The sequence below is a fragment of the Podarcis filfolensis genome (genome assembly GCF_964270895.1).
Source record: "Podarcis filfolensis genome assembly, chromosome: Z".
NCBI lineage: Eukaryota > Metazoa > Chordata > Lepidosauria > Squamata > Lacertidae > Podarcis > Podarcis filfolensis.
In genome coordinates this window covers 19,122,734-19,139,853 of record NC_139617.1, presented here as the reverse complement: position 1 = coordinate 19,139,853, position 17,120 = coordinate 19,122,734, and the positions used below count along the sequence as shown (strand labels likewise).

At 45.3% G+C, this 17,120-nt stretch overlaps 1 protein-coding gene across 7 annotated transcripts in view; it reads right to left on the bottom strand.

The window, feature by feature from the left end:
- Nucleotides 1-17,120, bottom strand: part of LOC310754289 (putative G-protein coupled receptor 34) — a 439,102-nt gene that overhangs the window by 252,105 nt on the left and 169,877 nt on the right. For 4 of the 7 annotated variants that reach the window (XM_083596094.1, XM_083596099.1, XM_083596100.1 and 1 more), the window contains exon 3: nt 6,417-6,564. Coding sequence is in view for 3 of the 7 variants with exons in the window: in XM_083596099.1 (XP_083452225.1) it covers nt 6,417-6,564 (148 nt within the window). In the remaining 4 variants the exon portion in view is untranslated. Of the gene's footprint in view, nt 1-6,416; nt 6,565-6,983; nt 7,096-11,237; nt 11,351-17,120 lie in introns of those variants that run through there. The other 3 variants (XM_083596092.1, XM_083596095.1, XM_083596096.1) reach the window with 3 other exon arrangements.

Here is a 17,120-nt window from a genome sequence, read left to right as displayed (position 1 = left end):
GATTATTGCTTTGGAGTTCCTGATTATTCAGTTAGGGCTTCTGTCCCCCCCCCCCCAATGTTTCTTTCACACTACATTACCTGTTGTTCCATGGAACTGTGTTTTTTCCATCTTTTACAAAGGAAATGGGGCTGCTGCAGTTGGAAAGATGCCTTGCTTGGTCATATGGCACAAATGGTTGGAGCCCCATGGTGCTAAAGTTTAAGATACGCCTGCAAGGAGCACTCTGAATGTTCTGCCATTGGGGGGCAATCAAGCTGCAGAATGTCTTAGCTTTCTCTGTGTTAAGGGGTTTTGGAAGCGTTCATGTAGCTGATGTCTGTACAGAAACATGAACGCTTCCAAAACCCCTCAACAAAAGTGTCCTTTCTGTGTTTCTGCACCCAGATTCAATCCCTTGCCAACACCTTACCAGAAGATGCAGCCACACAACTCAGACCTTATATAAACCATGGATAAAATATAAATATCTCCTGGAACCTACAACCCCTTGGTGCATTTCACCCATCGAAGCATTTGGCGTTAGGAAGAAAAACATGAAGGGAAATGACTGGCAGAATCCGAGACCAGAGAAGAGTCGGTGGAAGAAAATTCAAAGATTATTTACAGAAATACTGTAAAATTAATGAATGCTAGAAAAATGTTGGAATGAAGTTATATGGCTTTAGCAGAAAGGTTATAAGGAATTATGTATAAATAGATTTTTGATGTATTAAAGGGGAAAAAATAAGGTTAAAATAAGTTAAGATAAAATACAGGACAGAAAACTGAGGAAGATGGAAAGGATTTGCTGAAACAGTTAATTGAAGTGGAATACTAAAAGGGAGGTGTGAGGAGGTCGTGGAAACAAGTGAATGAAAGATAAGATATTGAAATTATGGATGTGTTTTAAATTGTGTTTGTTGTATTTTGTTAATTTATTGTTTCAGTGTCAGGGTTATGTAGTGTTTTTTGTTTTTGTATTGTATTGTATTGTTGAATTATTTTTCTTTCTTTTATACTCTTTAAACTGTTAATAAATATTATTTTAAAAAAGAAAGAAAAACATGAAGGGAAATTGGGCAACATATAAAATGTTATTAGGGGCGGAAATTAATAAATTAAGAACTTTGAAATCCATATATATTTGACAGACTGGCTCCAATACTTCCAACTGAATGAAAGACAAGGAAAATAGGCTTTGCTGGAGAAATATCAAAACTAAAGAGAACTCTCCAGCCCAAAGGAAAATATCTAACTAAAATGTATAATCTACTCCACAATTTACACCCTGCCATCAAAGAACTTTTGTCTCACTTTTGCTCAACCTTTTCTGAGGATGCACACCTCAGAACACATAGAGAGAGAAAGCTAAAACATTCTGCAGTTTGAATGCCCCCAAATGGCAGAAAATTCAGAGTGCTCCTTGCAGGCGTATCTTAAACTTTAGTACCATGGGGCTCCAACCATTTGTGCCATATGACCAAGTAAGGCAGATTTCCAACTGCAGCAGCCCCATTTCCTTTGTAAAAGATGGCGATGAAACTGTTCCATGGCAGAACAGGTAATGTAGTGTGAAAGAAACTTTGGGGGGGGGGGACAGAAGCCCTAAGAGAATAATCAGGAACACCAAAGCAATAATCACCACATCTAAATACAGCCTTTGGCACAAAACCATTAAATTCTTCATGCCCCTGCTATTTGCAGAATCTCCTGATCTCAGCAGAGCTAAATCTCTGCTGAGGACTTGTAGAAATATCCCGTAGAAATATCAAAATGACTGCGAAAGGCTGTGGAGGGAAGATTCACTGCATGTTATAAGGGTGCGGTGAACGAGGAGGTAAGAGAAGGAAGCGCTGTCCTGTTCTCAGATTGGGGACAGCCTCCCACCTCCTTCTTCCCAACCTGTGGAAGGACCAGACTCAAATTCCTCACCTCTTCACCCCTCAGCAAATGTCCAAGCTACAACCCCAGGGTGAAGTGCAAACCTCAACCCCACAAGTCATGTGTCCTTAACGAAGTTTTACAGTCAGAGGCTGCTATCTAAAGAAGTATCTCCCATTTCTAGGAAGGCCACTTCAACTTCATCTAGCGCTCAGTCGCTTTCTTCACTGTATTCCCAGTGCTCCTGGGCAAGCTCTACGGGCTCCTGACATCCCTGAGGTCCATAGACTATACTGCCAACCACAGGGCAGATGATTTCCGCAAGCTGAACAAGGAGAGGGAATTCCACTACTCTGCCATCCGGTCCAAGCTGAATCACATGGTTTCCATGCTGCCTAGGAGGGGCAATGCGGCAGAAAACTACATAGGCTGCCGCCCAGTGAGGTGCAACTTAAAGCCTAGGCAGCAGATCAGCACAAGCCTCATGAACCTCAGAGACTTTGCACTGTATTCATCATATGGCTGCTTCTGAGAAATGGAATCGTGAGAGCTGGCACACATTACTGCCATACTGGGGGTGCTGCTGGCTTGGTGGTGGTGGTTTTTTTAACTTGGCCGTGCCATGGAGAAGAATGGTTTGGAATGCCCACCAATATGCACATTATACCTTGCGGCACAATGGTAGCCATCGCATGGAAACACCTTCACGTTGCTCTTTGTGGCTTACATTTTGTGTGCGTCACTTCTAAGTGCTCCAGCCTTCACACTTGGTCAATTCTGTACTGCCCTTACAAATGTTGGTTTCTAGTGCTTTTTTGGTCTAAGAAATCATGGGCTAACTTGGTTTTACCAAGGGACAATAATATTAGCTGTTTCGTTTGTTTAAAAACCCCGCTAGTGCCTCTCTCTTTTTTGTTCCAATATAGGAACATAGAAAAATATTTTCAGTGTATGACCCTGCAGCTGATGGCCTGATAACAGATGGCTAAGAAAAGACAATGACAAAGACAATGTGCAGTGACTTGTAACTTTTCCAACAGCTATTGCCATTTCTTGGGGCTCCTTTTTAATGTGTTTTTAGTGAAATCCCTGAGGTTTGAGGTGTGGATGTGGCTCTTCACCTATGTAGCTGCCTTGTTCAATGGGCTGGCAAGGCTGAAACCGGCTCTCATTTCTCTATTCACTATTCCCCTTGGTTATGAAAAGCACCGGGTTGAAATTGACCATTCTTGTGAACTAAATTCCACCCCATATCGGGGGGCATCGTTTTTTAAAAAAAATATTTAGTTTATGGCACAGTGAATGCCATCAACCCAGTGTGATCCAGCAGTAGCTCCTATATGGCCGTCCGCTGTCACTTAGATCAGTGACTAGGCACCATGCAAAAAGAAAGGGTTTGCAACTGTGATTGTAGTATTCATCTTTTTAAAATATAAACTTTGCAAGTTTTTGCATAGTTTCTGTATGGACATCAGCTATATGTATAAATAAATTATCATCACCACCATCATCATCATCTTTATACCCCACCCATTTGGCTGGCTTTCCGAAGGGATTCTGGGGGGCTTACAGCATATCTAAAAACATCCAGCATTAAAGATCTCCTGATTCACGGCTCAGGATATAGAGAGGGAGAAGAAAGAGAAGGCAGGAAGGGTAACCATGTCAGACCACTAACTCCTCGAAATACAAATGTCTTCCGGATAGATTGCCCATAAACTCCACCCTTGGTCTAACACGGTTACCTCTTCCATGCTTAGCTAATCTGTTCCTCCTTCCCTTTTTGAGTAAAAAAAAATTTCCCCACTTTTCCATACAAAAGTTTAACTTAAATATAATGGTATAAAATACATATTAATATAAGCAACATCAAAATACCAAATAGAAGTATAATCACAGGGTGCCAAGCCAATTTTAAATGTTGGTCATGGTAGGGCTCCATCCTGAAAATATGTCCCACCAATGGTACTATGAAAGAGTTACTCCAGAGCTGGAAAAGTAGTATCCTGACAGTACTGGGATACTGGAGCAGGACCTAGCCCCCTGTCACACATCAAAAGTGGGGAAGAAATTCATAACAGAGCAGCAAATACAGGTACTTGATTGGCCAGGGAATTCCCCGGATGTACATCCCATTGAGAATTTGTTGGCTATATGGGGACTTCCGGGTTGGCGCCATCGCCGAATGGCGGACTCCCTCCGAGCTCCGGAGGGAGTCTGCTCGGCAGGGGCTGGGTTCTACCGCACCGGCGATGCGGGGACCCTTAGAAACCACGGCCACGGAGGCCGTGGACATGGAGACTCGGCTTGCACCGTTAGCGCCCTCCCGACTCGTGAAGGAGCCTTTTTAAAGGCTACGGATCGGGTGCCGGGGAGAAGCGTGGTGCCTTGAGTTTTCTGCTTCCCCTGCTGAGCGAAGCCACATGCCATCCGGCGGAGAGCGCTGACTTCTTCCATTGAAAATTCGGACTTTTCAACAACAACCCGTGAGTAAATTTGGAAACCGGGCTCAAAAGGAGGAAAAAAAAATTTTTTTTTTTTTTCGAATTGGATACGAGCGGGGGGGATCCAAAAAGGAAGTCAGTCCCCTCCCTATTGTAAACTTTCCAAAACAAGGACGGGGAAACCAAGACCCAAAAAGGCTTGCATTGCTGATAAAAATCCAAAATTCCACGATGGGGAACTACAAGAACTGTGCTGGAGGAGGAACTGGAGAAGGGAAACGCAACCCCCCCCCCTGGGAACCGGGGCGACTGAAGAGAGAGCCTGGTGAAAGGAGTCGGAGATTTTGACAGCTGTCAAAATAGCTGTCAAAGTCGAAAAGCGGAGTGGATTTTATTATGAGAACTTGGCTGGTTAAATTTGATACAATTTGATACAACTTGTTAAAATTTGGATACAAAATGGCGAATATGGATAACAAATTGACTTTTGGATTAGAGGAAACAAAGTCACAACAATCCCCCTTGAGGAGTTTCGGGACATTACAAGGATTGGGAAAGTGGAAAAACACCAATGGAACTTTACAGGACTGGTTATCTTCTGGGAAAGCTGCAAAACGGAAATAACATCTCGTCTTCAGGGTGTTTTCTTTTTTGTTTTTTTAAAGGAGACAATAGATTTTTCTATTGAAGAAAGGAAGGGACTGAACGTAAGGTTTTGCCCCTGAATAACAACCATCCCTGCAGACTTACCAAACTTTCGAATTACAACGTTTTAGCAGCGGAACAAAGGGAAATTAGACTACAACCTGGAAAGAACAATGGAGGGAGTTCTATTACAGTTTTATTAAAGACTGAAGTTAAAGTTTTGAAAAATAATGATAATAATAATAATTTTGATTTTCAAAAAAATTTATTTTTAATTTTAAAAAGAAATAGCCAGCAAGGAGTTGGGGAAAAGTTGTGATTTATGGCCTTAAGAATTCCAGGCAGACGCTAGGGGTTGATGGTCAGGGGGAATTTAAACCGGAGACAGGGGGGGGAGAACTAAAACTCCAAAGGCTTGCCAACTTTGTTATTTTTTGCTGAATTGGTCTATTATTCATTATATTTTTTTTATTTTCTACCTTTTCTGTTTCTATTATCTGGGGTGCTTCTTTTATTAAAAAATGGAAATTGTAGAATGACATGGGGTGGGTCTTGGGGAAAGAACACTGGGTTTTTTTCTTTTTTTTTTTTTATTATTATTAAGGGTAAAACAAACTAAGTTTCAATTTGAATGGGGAACTTGTTTGGCCAACAATATGAAAGGGGAATATGGTAGGGGTGGGGGAAGGGGGGAGTCCCGTAAAGTGATATTTTTTGTATTTTTGAAAAATTTTAATAAATATTATTTAAAAAAAAAAAAGAGAATTTGTTGGCTATATGCAAAAGTCACCTCTGTGCTGTAGACTGTATGACTATGGAGAAACTCATTCAGGCGCTGATTCATATCTGCTAATAATGTACATGTCTGTGAGTTTTGTACATCTCTGTGTGAGTTTTGTACAATAAACTATTGTACGAAATTCATTGTTTCAATTATTTTGTACAGCACATTGTTATGTGTTTAGTAAGACATGGACACACACTAGAACTGTTCACATTACTGAACCATAAACAGGTCAAACCCCCCCTTAATTCTGAGGGCGCACAATGTGAGTTCCTGCACTAGTTGACTTTCAGGTAATACTATGTAGTATGGCCCCTGGGCCATTGCTTCTACATTTATGATGTTCTACCGATTTTGACCTAGATTGAATATTTTTCTTCCAAATCAGTATATAATAAATGTTTGGGGGGAATTGAAAGGAAACCCACATCCCGCCCGCTTTAGAAGTCCACAGTTGGTTAAAAGACAAAGGCCTAGTTAAAAAGGAATTACTCATTTTGCTAAGCTCTCATATTAACAGTTTCACCTAACTTAAGAAACTCAGGAAGAAGATGGGTGTGTGTGTACTTTCTGACCCTCCGAAGATACCTAGCCTCATGTGCCTAACCCCAGCTGGAAGGCCTTAGGACTTCTCAGCAGAAGCTCCACCCTCCTGGAATAAGACCCACAATGCCACCTACCTTGGAGGGCCACTGCATTCGGGGTGGCAAGGAACTTCAACTCCATACTGGGCGATGGGAAGAGCAGCTCCATGATCGACCAGGCCATGGCCGGGTATTGCCCCTCCATCTTCCAGAAGTAGCGCATCAGGTGTCTTGGGATACATACCTGGGAATACAGTCCTGTGAAAACAAGGCCCTCCACACCAGCTGAGACCGAGGACCAAACAGATAAATGCCAGACGGCCCAAGAAACCCTAAATAAAAACCTATATGACTACATACAGGATATTTTCTGCAATCTACCCCCCCCCACACACACTCTTTAACTCAAATCTAATTCTAACCCCCTACTCCCCCACCCACCACACTCTAGGACAGCGCAACTCCATTGGTTCGATAGACAATACAAGGTGAGAGACACAGGGCAATCCAGACGGGTTGGCAGGGAATCACCCTATACTGTAGATAAGCAAGATAGCTAGATTAAAAGCAATTACATTACACGTAATTATGTCTGTATTGCATAAATTGGGAAACCTCATCAAAGGAAAACACATCACTTCATATATAAACACCAGGACTGACCATGCCTACCTTAACTTATGAGGAACAGGAATTCATAGACAGTCCTTTCACCCAAGAGGAAATAGATATGGTCCTCAATAACCTCAAGCCACACAAAACTCCAGGCCCAGATGGCTTTACAGCAGAATTCTATAGGAAATTCAAAGAACCCCTGATGCCCTACATGACCTGCCTACTCAATGATATCATAAAAGGGTGGGCCCTTCCCCAAATCCTACTCCAAAATAGTCTCCATCCCAAAAACACTGAAAGACAGCCTCAAAGTAGAATCACACCGCCCAATCTCATTAATAAACCAAGACAACAAGATTTTCACATCAAACTTGGCCAACCGCCTAAAAATTTTCCTACACAAGCTAATAGCCCCAGACCAGACTGGCTTTGTCCCTGGTTGCAACATAACAGACCCCATCAGGAAACTACTGAACGTGATTGAACACAGCACGGCAACTAAACGCCCACTGACAATTATGTCCCTAAACATCCTCAATGCTTTGGATTGCTAAGAGTGGAAATACCTATTAGCAGTACTAACGTGAAATTTGGCCCCAACTTCCTGCAAATCCTCAATCAAATATACTCCCAAGCCTCAGCAATATGGAGGACTAACAATAGGGACTCTAATACCATAGCAATCTAAAAAGGCACAAAACAAGGATTCCCACGGTCTCTCTTCTTATTCATCCTGGCTCTGGAACCTTTAGCGGTCTGAATCCGAGCAGCCACAGACATCAAGGGAGTGGAAATAAAAGGAAAAACCTACAAATTAGGACTCTTTGCAGATGACAGCACCAGACCCCATAAATACAGCAACCTCCTTAATCAGAGAACTCAAAACATTTGCAATGGTGTTGGGCCTCCAGGTAAATTTTGCATAGTCGGAAGCTATGTGCTTCCCACACACAAAAAGACCTCGCTAACATCACCAAGATAAAACTTTGCCACAGCAAGTTCAGATACCATAGGGTACAAAGAACCTGAAACCTCAATAAAGTATACCTCCACAACTACAACCCCTTGTTGGCGGCAAATTAACAAAGACCTAAAAAGATGGAACAAGATCAGCTTCACTCTCTCAGACAAAATAGGTAAAGGGCAAAGGAACCCCTGACCATTAGGTCCAGTCATGACCGACTCTGGGGTTGCGGCGCTCATCTCGCTTTACTGGCCGAGGGAGCCAGCGTACAGCTTCCGGGTCATGTGGCCAGCATGACTAAGCCACTTCTGGCGAACCAGAGCAGCGCATGGAAACGCCGTTTAACTTCCCGCTGGAGTGGTACCTATTTATCTACTTGCACTTTGACGTGCTTTCAAACTGCTAGGTTGGCAGGAGCAGGGACCGAGCAATGGGAGCTCACCCCGTCGTGGGGATTTGAACCTCCGACCTTCCGATTGGCAACTCCTAGGCTCTGTGGTTTAACCCACAGCGCCACCCGCGTCCCCTCAGACAAAATAACCATGATCAAAATGATCACCCTCCCAAAACTAACCTACCTATTCCAAACAAAAAACCAAGAAAAAGCCCCAAATACCTGCACCTCCCCTCCACAGAGGGAGGATGGGGAATCCCCAACATACATTGCCAGCCAAGTATGCTACATAATCCCATATATACTAGAAGATGAAACAAAACAGTGGGTACACCTGGAGAGAGACACAACTGAAAATACCTGCACCACAGCATACCCAATTCCAAACAAACTTAGGAAAATTCCCACAATACTTAACAGCTACACACAGACCATGCTTAAAGCATGGAAAGCAGAAATAGGCAAACTGTCCCCAACCCCATCCCCACTAATTCCCCTGGCACACCACCCATTATTCCATCACACAGCACAAAACCTCCAGATAAAAACCTGGCAAACCAAAGGCTTATATCGCCTAACCAACCTCTATAAAAATGGCAAACCCTTGCCAACACAAGAAATACAAGATAAACTAGAAGACGCCCAAATGCCCTGGATAACACACCACCAATTACATGGCCTCTTAAACAATCCAGTAGTAAAATCAGCAGCAACCAGGCCCCTGACAACCTTCAAAACCACCCCCAAAAACCTCCTATGAGATTAACCTCACTCAGTGGACCAGAACATGGTCTAAACCCTGCTTTAAATCCATATCAAAGAAAAGGAAAGCACTCACTCTGAAACTCACCTACAGGTGGTACCTAACACAAAGAAAATTAGCGCAAATAAGCCCAGGTAATTCATCAAAATGCTGGAGAGTGTGCACCTCCCCAGGCACATACCTCCACATGTGGTGGGAATGCCCCCAAATCCAACTCTTCTGTACAAAAACCATATGAGAAATATGTAAAATAACTAAGCAAGTATTAGAAATCACCGTAGAACTGGCCCTACTAAGCATCTTCCAAGACAACAATGCCCACTCAAATCATGAAGAACTCATGACCCACCTATTCTCAGCAGCCAGAAACATCATAACCTGGTGAGACCTGTCAGGAATAAGTATGGACCAATGGTACCAAATAGTATGGGAAACCGCCTTATTAAAAAAATCAACCAATAAACTGAAACTGACACAGGGACAAATAGAAGACGGCTTCACCCCAGTGTGGCTCCCCTTTATCACATACATAGCCCAACAAGACAATGACAAAAATCCACCAACAGAATACAAATCAATATGGCTAACCTGATCCAAAACACCCACCCACCCCACGAAAACAAAGACCACCACAGCCAACCACAAATGAACAGCCACACCCTAGGCCAACCCCAACCTCTCTCACCACCAAAGGAAGACAAGCGAACAGCAAAGAACCTGCACAAGAAACGCTGACACAAAACCCCACATATATTAAGTAAAATAGAATCACCCCACCCCACCCCCACTCATCTTTTTTTCCCCTCCACCTCTTTCCCCCTATTCTTCCTAATGTCTCAATAAATGGGGAAAAAATGTGTTACGTGGGGGGGGGGGGAGGAATACGAGACAGAGATATTGCACATATCTTTGCAAATCAAGAAAATCTTTACTAAAAATACATTTTAAAAAACGAAACTGACCTGTAGAAAATGCAACTTGAAAAAGGAAACATTGCACATACTTTTGTAAACCAAGAAATCTTTAAAAAGAAAGACATTAAAAAATATTTACAGTTTCACCACATTTTAGAAACTCAGGAAGAAGGATGGGCGTGTGTGTACTTCCTGATCCTCTGAAGATACCCAGCCTCATGTGCCCAACCCCAGCTGGAAGGCCGGCCTGCCTTAGGACTTCTCAGCAGAAGCTCCACCTGCCTGGAAGAAGACCCACAATGCCACCTACCTTGGAGGGCCACTGCATTCGGGGTGGCCAGGAATCTCAACTCCATACCGGCCGATGCGAAGAGCAGCTTCGTGATGGAACAGGCCATGGCTTGGGAGCTCCCCTCCATCTTCCAGAAGCACTGCATCAGGCGTCTTGGGATACATCCCTGCAAATACAGTCCTGTGAGAAGAACGCCAGGAAACGTTTGGCTAGCACAGAGCCTGTCCTCTAAACGGAGAGGCAGAACCTAGGGTGCTCAGAGGCTTGGGGCGCTTTGGCAAAGTAAAAGAGGGATATTGGACAGCTCTACGGAGGAATCTAGATACACATAAAAAAAACCACTAGTTAAACACATATTTAAAAAATACCAGAGACCTTTTTCTCAGGTTTGGTAGGGGAAGAATTACCGAAGGATAAGAAAGTACTGTTTATGTATGCGATGACAACAGCAAGAATACTACTTGCCCAGGGATGGAAAGAAGAGCCCCGTCGAAAGGAGAATGGATAATGAAGATGATGGACTATGCGGAGATGGCAAGGCGGACCGGGAAAATCAGGCAATAAGAGTTTAACAAATTTACTAAATTTACTAAAGAATGATATACCTCTAAAGAATATAGTAAAGAACACTGTCAACATTTTAAAATGTTGGCAGGATTGACATAGCACTTGTAATTTAAAATAACAAAGGATAAAAATGAAGTACCATAATTTGGATAAATGCAATTAGATGCAGTTTAAAAAGGAAGATAAATTTTGGAAGCCAAGGGAGGGGTGGAGGGAAGTCCGGGGGAATCCCATAAAGGTACTGATATGGACTGTGGTGTAATGTAAGCGTGTGTGTGTGTGTGTGTGTGTGTGTGTGTGTAAAAAATTGTGATTTTTAATTTTTGAAACATTGAAAATAAAAAGTTAAAAAAGAAAATTCTTTTTTAAAGTGTTTTGAAAAATATATTGAATTTGCCATGAGCTCACCCTCGCCATCTAGTGTCTAGCTGGAACCTGTGCCAAGGTGGGCAATCAAGATGATCAAGGGTCTAGAAACCAAGACTTATGAGGAACGGTTGAAGCAGCTGGGTATGTCTAGCCTGGAAAAGAGGAGATTTAGAAGAGATATGATAGCCATCTTCAAATATCTGAAGGGCTGCCACATGGAAGATGGAGCAAGCTTGTTTTCTCCTGTTCTGGGGGGTAGGACTCAAACCAATGGCTTCAAGGTACATGAAAGGAGATTCGGACTAAACATCAGGAAGAATTTGCTGACAGTAAGAGCTGGGAGAGACCAGGGAGAATATGTCACTCTTCATATGTTTTGAACAACTCCCAGCAGGTCCAGTCAACATGATGGGCCTTGTGGGAGTTGCAATCTGAAACATCTAAAGGACACAAACTTGGTGAAAGCTGCTGCACAGTGAGGCCTCTGCTCAAAAGAGCATGCCTTCTCTGTCAGAGCCAAGGTGTATCTAGTCCAGCACCCTGCTTTCATCAAGGACTAACCTGATCCCCAGGGATGTTCTTAAGTGGCTCCCCAGCAGTTGGTATTCAGAGGTAGACTGCTCCTTCAACAGGAAGTTCTATTTGGCTATTCAAGCCACTGACCACTGATAGACTCAGTCAAACCCAGGTTCTAGAGAAGGCTTCGCCAACCTGGTACAGCCCAAAACATCTCGGGGGGGTGGCACTATGTTGGCAAAGGTCCAACACAGGGTGTATGTGAAAAAAATGACATTGTTGCACTTTGAATGGAAAAAATCTAGGAGAAAAGAGGGAAAATGTTTTCAAATAGCACCTTTAAACCCAACAGAGCAAAATGCTTGCTTTGCCGCCAGGTACATAAAGGAATGCAAGCAGGACGTTTTGGTAAGATCAGCCGTATCAATGGAACAACTTCCCTAGGAGGAAAATATGCAGCTTTCAGAACTTTGAAGTTTAGAGGAAAAGCAAGTTAGAGGCAATGGAACCAAAGGTTCTAAAATGCTGCAAGACTTGCAGAAAGTGGGTAGGAAAAATGTTTTTCTCCCTCTCTCATAACACCAGAACTCATGCAGAACTCATCCCTCTCTCATAACACCAGAACCAATGCAGGAAGATTCAGAGCAGATAAGAAGAGTCTACTAGATCTGGCCACTGGCCCCTCTACTCCATCATCCTGTTCACAGTGGCCACCCGGGTGCTCCTTAAGGGAAACCCACAAACAGGACAGGAGCACAAGAGCAACTCTCCCCTCCTGTAGTTTGCAGCAGCTGGGATTCAGAAGCATTTCTGTCCTGCCCATGCAAGCAGTGCTGACGGGCAGGGAGGCTTCTTCCCTGTACATTAGCTCTGCCCATCCACAGAGCAGCCCTGTGTCTTTGGCTGACATCTTGGTGGTCACGGTGGGAACAGGATGCTCAACTAGATGGTCCCCCTTTGGCCTGGTGCAAAAGGCTCCTCTTACATTCCTATACACTGCTGCTGAAGACAAGTTGCATGTCTTGCCTCAGAACATGGTCACTCCATCCCTGCAAGGGAGGGAGAAATATAATGCCAGATGAAACCTCAAACCATCTTAGTCAGCTCAACAGAAAAGTCCAGGCAGGAGAGTTAGTTCTCTATTCCCAGTTCAGCCATGGAGAGCCCAGCAGCAGCTAGATATTGAGAGCCAGGCCACCAGGAGCACATGCCAGCTTTCTTCCTGGGCACATTTGACAAGGCAGTACATCCCACTGAGCACTGCAGGACTCAATTCCAAGTAAGCATGCGCAGGATATGGACAGCATAGCTGTACTGCAGAAAGTCTCTCTCCAGGGCCAGGCAGGCTGCTGCACTTCAAGGACTAAGGAGAACTAAGATGCTGGTGAAAGGCAGCCCTTAAGATTTCTAGAGACTTGCGCCCCCTAGTGACAAAAGTTCCTGCTCCTCTGCAGCTGCTCTGGGTTAGCAGTTAGGCTCTAGAAAAAAACATTTCGAGGAAAACCAAGAACACAACATAAAGAGGAGCTGTGCTGTACCAAATCTGACCACAGGTGCACCCAGAGTGCTGTACTGACTGTGAGGAGCCCACCCTAGTATCAGACAACGGGACATTCCCAACCGTACCCAAAGAGGCCAAGGATTATCCTGTGGAACTTCTGCCTGCACCTCACCTACCCCACAGAAGCTGCTATGGCTTCCAACCTTCCATGTGCAGTACCCAAAAACGTTTTTCCCTCTAAGTGTACAGAAAGGCGTGGTGTTGTTTTTTAAAAGGAAAGAAACCATCATAGAGCAGCAACATAATCCTACACATTTTTACCTAGGAGTAAACTGCAGCGAGCGCAGCAGGCTTTGCTCCCAAATAAGAAGACATAGGATTCATCTAACATCCATCACAACCAAGGATAACGTAAAAGAACCTCCATGGCCAGAAGAAATCTACCCTACCCAAAGAGCCAGGGATTATCCTGTGGAACTTCTGCCTGCACCTCACCTTCCCCACAGAAGCTAAAGGCACCAAGGAGGAAGGGATGGGACGTGGGGTGCTCAAGCCCAAAAATGGAGGGTTGGTTGGGGGAAAACCAAGACGCAGCGGCTTTGCGTCCTTTTTTTGCGCTGGAGTGCGCGCGGCCAACACAACCCACCGCGCCAGGCGCTGCCCTCGCCACCAACTTGCCCAGGGCGGGAAGGGTTCCGCGCGTCAACTCAGTCTGGCCACCAGAGCCAAGCGGGACTGCCCTTCGCCCCTGCCTGCCCTTGCCAGGAGAAGCTTGGTCGGCCGGCAAATCCCGCTCCCCCACGCTGGCCTGGGACGCGCGGCGGCTAGTCCAAGACGGGTCCTGGCGGCACTCAGAGCGGGGTTCCCTGCGTGGGGGCGCCTAGCTGCCGCCCCCTAAAAGTTGCGCGCTTGGCACTACCCTCCCCGGCCGAACCGCACACGCCACTGCCCATGTCCATACACACATGCTCTCCGCATTTTCAGACCCGACTCTTTCCCCAGCCCTGCCTGGAAATACGGCGGGTAAAGTAACCCTGGCCTCACTCTTCCCCCCACCCCCGCAAAGCTCTATATCCGCGCAGCAGCCCTTCCTCCTGAAACCAAGGACCCAAGATCGAGGGCCAACCGGACACATTCCCAAAGCCACAACGAAGTTGCTTGGCTGAGCGAGGCGGCTACCCAACCCCACTACCCGAAATGCCCGCCCCCACCCGCCCCTAACCCCCGCCAGAACCCTACCTACCCCAGGACTCTCCACCGTCCCGCAGAATTGGAAAAGGGCACGGATGCGCTCCGCCCGGATGCTGAGCGGAGCCGCGGCCAGGCGCGCACCCTTGGCCAAGGAGGAGGAGGAGGTGCAGCAGCGAGCGAGCTCCAAGCACCCATTGCCACCCTCCCTCCCGCAGCGCCAGGCAGATGGAAGTAGAGAAGACGCGGAGGACGCCCCAGCTGTTAGAAACAGAGATCCGCAGCCCCGCCCCCTGGCCAGTTTAAACTCCAGCGAGTTTAAAGGGACTCTGCTTCCCCATTTCACCCCCACGGGGACCACACACCCTCCAATAAATTAAACCCCTATATCTTGCGAATACACGTGTATTCAAGCTTATAGCCTGGTTCCCCAAGGAAATCCAAAAGACCCCGTGGCCGCCAACTTTTCAGCCGCCTCCAGACCCTGCCTTGAGGCTCCATTGTTTCCCTTTCTGTCCCCGGAATTGTCACCTGCAGATTTCTTTCTAGCCCGGCGTTTCCCTTAAAGGCACAGGCACACCTGGCAGGCTGAAAGACAGCAGGTTAGCGAAGGCTGATTTAAGCATGCAGGTGGGAGCCACAGGCACAGCAGAAAGATACAGGAGCTTTGGCAAAAATCTATAATCTAATTTCCAAAGAACATCCGGCGTTTAGGGTGGCGATTCTAGGAAAGACCAGCTGTCCCTCTGGCAGTGGCGTAGCGTGGGTTGTCAGCACCCGGGGCAAGGCAAGTAATTTGCACCCCCTAACCAGTGGATTTGCGCCCCCTAACCCGTGGATTTGCGCCCCCTAACCCTAACCCCCAGATCTTGCGCCCGGTGCGGCCGGCCCCCCTGCACCCCCCACGCTACGCCACTGCCCTCTGGGTCTTCTAACCAGCAGTCAAACAAACAAGAATTAAGCCCGTAAAACTTTTCTGTTTCTTATTCACCTCTCTGCCCCCAATCTCAGCTAAATAGGAGCTGACACTACACAGGTGGGAGAAGGTGGCACTCTGCACATTCTCCTATTCATTGGGACTTTGGGACCCTGGCTGAAATTACTTTTCAGCACACACTTACTTAGGAATAAGTCCCATTGGACTCAACAATAGCAATTGTGATTATAGAAAAACTACAGTGTTTAGAGGAGTGGCTGGTTTAGCAGATTTGGCTGCCACTGAGTGCTACAATGACGGTTCCTGGTTTGTTTTAATTGTTGCATTGGTGACCAGCTCAAAGTGAAGAAGCCTCCAAGCCTTGACAGAAACATGCTAGGAGAACCCATGAACTTTGGACACATTACCCACGTTGGAACAAAAGAGATGGCTAGTGCCCTTCCATCAGTTGGGCAAATTCAGGAACAAATGAATTCCAAAGGAGGCTCCAACAACAATAATCCTTCAACTGCAAAGGTGTCAGATGTTTGAATGAGAGAATGAAATGCCAGTTTAGGGATGTGATGCTTTGAAAGCAGCTGGCTGTAAGGAGGAAAACGGCCCGATTTTATTTTGTACATTGTTATATTTAGACTACTAATGGGCTAGTAAGGCTGTGAAATCCTAAATTTAATGCCACCTCGTTTCTGTGGAAGCCTGTTCATGTTGGAGATTGAATCTTGACATAACCATTTAGCTATAGCATCATGACCACAATTTGTTGTCTAAAAGCAGCATTGAAGACGGTAGCTACATTTTAATGAACAACTCCACTAAAGATGCCTCAGGTTTTGTAGTTCTGCTGGGGGATTAGAGAGACTAGGTTACACTGCTTTAAATTAAGAAATTAAGTGATTCACAAACTTTGGCTCCCATAAAATAAAAACCTTCCAGTAAGAATCTTGAATTAAAAATCAAAAACACAAAACAATAGTAATTGTGAAGCACCGACACTTTCTGAACCCAGGTAAATGTAAAGGGACCCCTGACCATTAGGTCCAGTCGTGGCCGACTGTGGGGTTGCGGCGCTCATCTCGCTTTATTGGCCGAGGGAGACGACTATCTACTACCTACTTGCACTATTTATCTACTTGCACTTTGATGTGCTTTTGAACTGCTAGATTGGCAGCAGCAGGGAACGAGCAATGGGAGCTCACCCCCTCTTCGCAGGGATTCGAACCGCTGACCTTCTGATCAGCAAGTCTTAGGCTCTGTGGTTTAACCCACAGCGCCACCCGTGTCCCGTCTGAACCCAGGAAGGGCACTTAAATTCTAAGATTTAACCAAACTGCAATGTTAAAAGTGTCCACTGTTTCTTTGCAAAAGTGGAGGATAGGGAAAGAATCAGAACAGGTAAGGGCCACACTACTTTTCACTCTTTTAGTTAATCTGAAGAAGCACAAACTTGAGGAACATCCACTATATAAAATCATGCTTGTCTTCTGAACTTTTGAGAGCTGATCTAAGACATTTTGCTGAGGGAAAAGGAGTGGCCAGTTTCTTCTAGCACACGAGGCAGAAAGCAACAAAGCGCATGGGTAGGCAAACTAAGGCCCGGGGGCCAGATCTGGCCCAATCGTCTTCTAAATCCGGCCTGCGGACGGTCCGGAAATCTCTGCATTTTTACATGAGCAGAATGTGTCCTTTTCTTAAAAATGCATGTCCGGGTTATTTGTGGGGCATAGGAATTCCTTCCCCCAAAAAAATATAGTCCGGCCCCCCACAAGGTTTGAGGGACAGT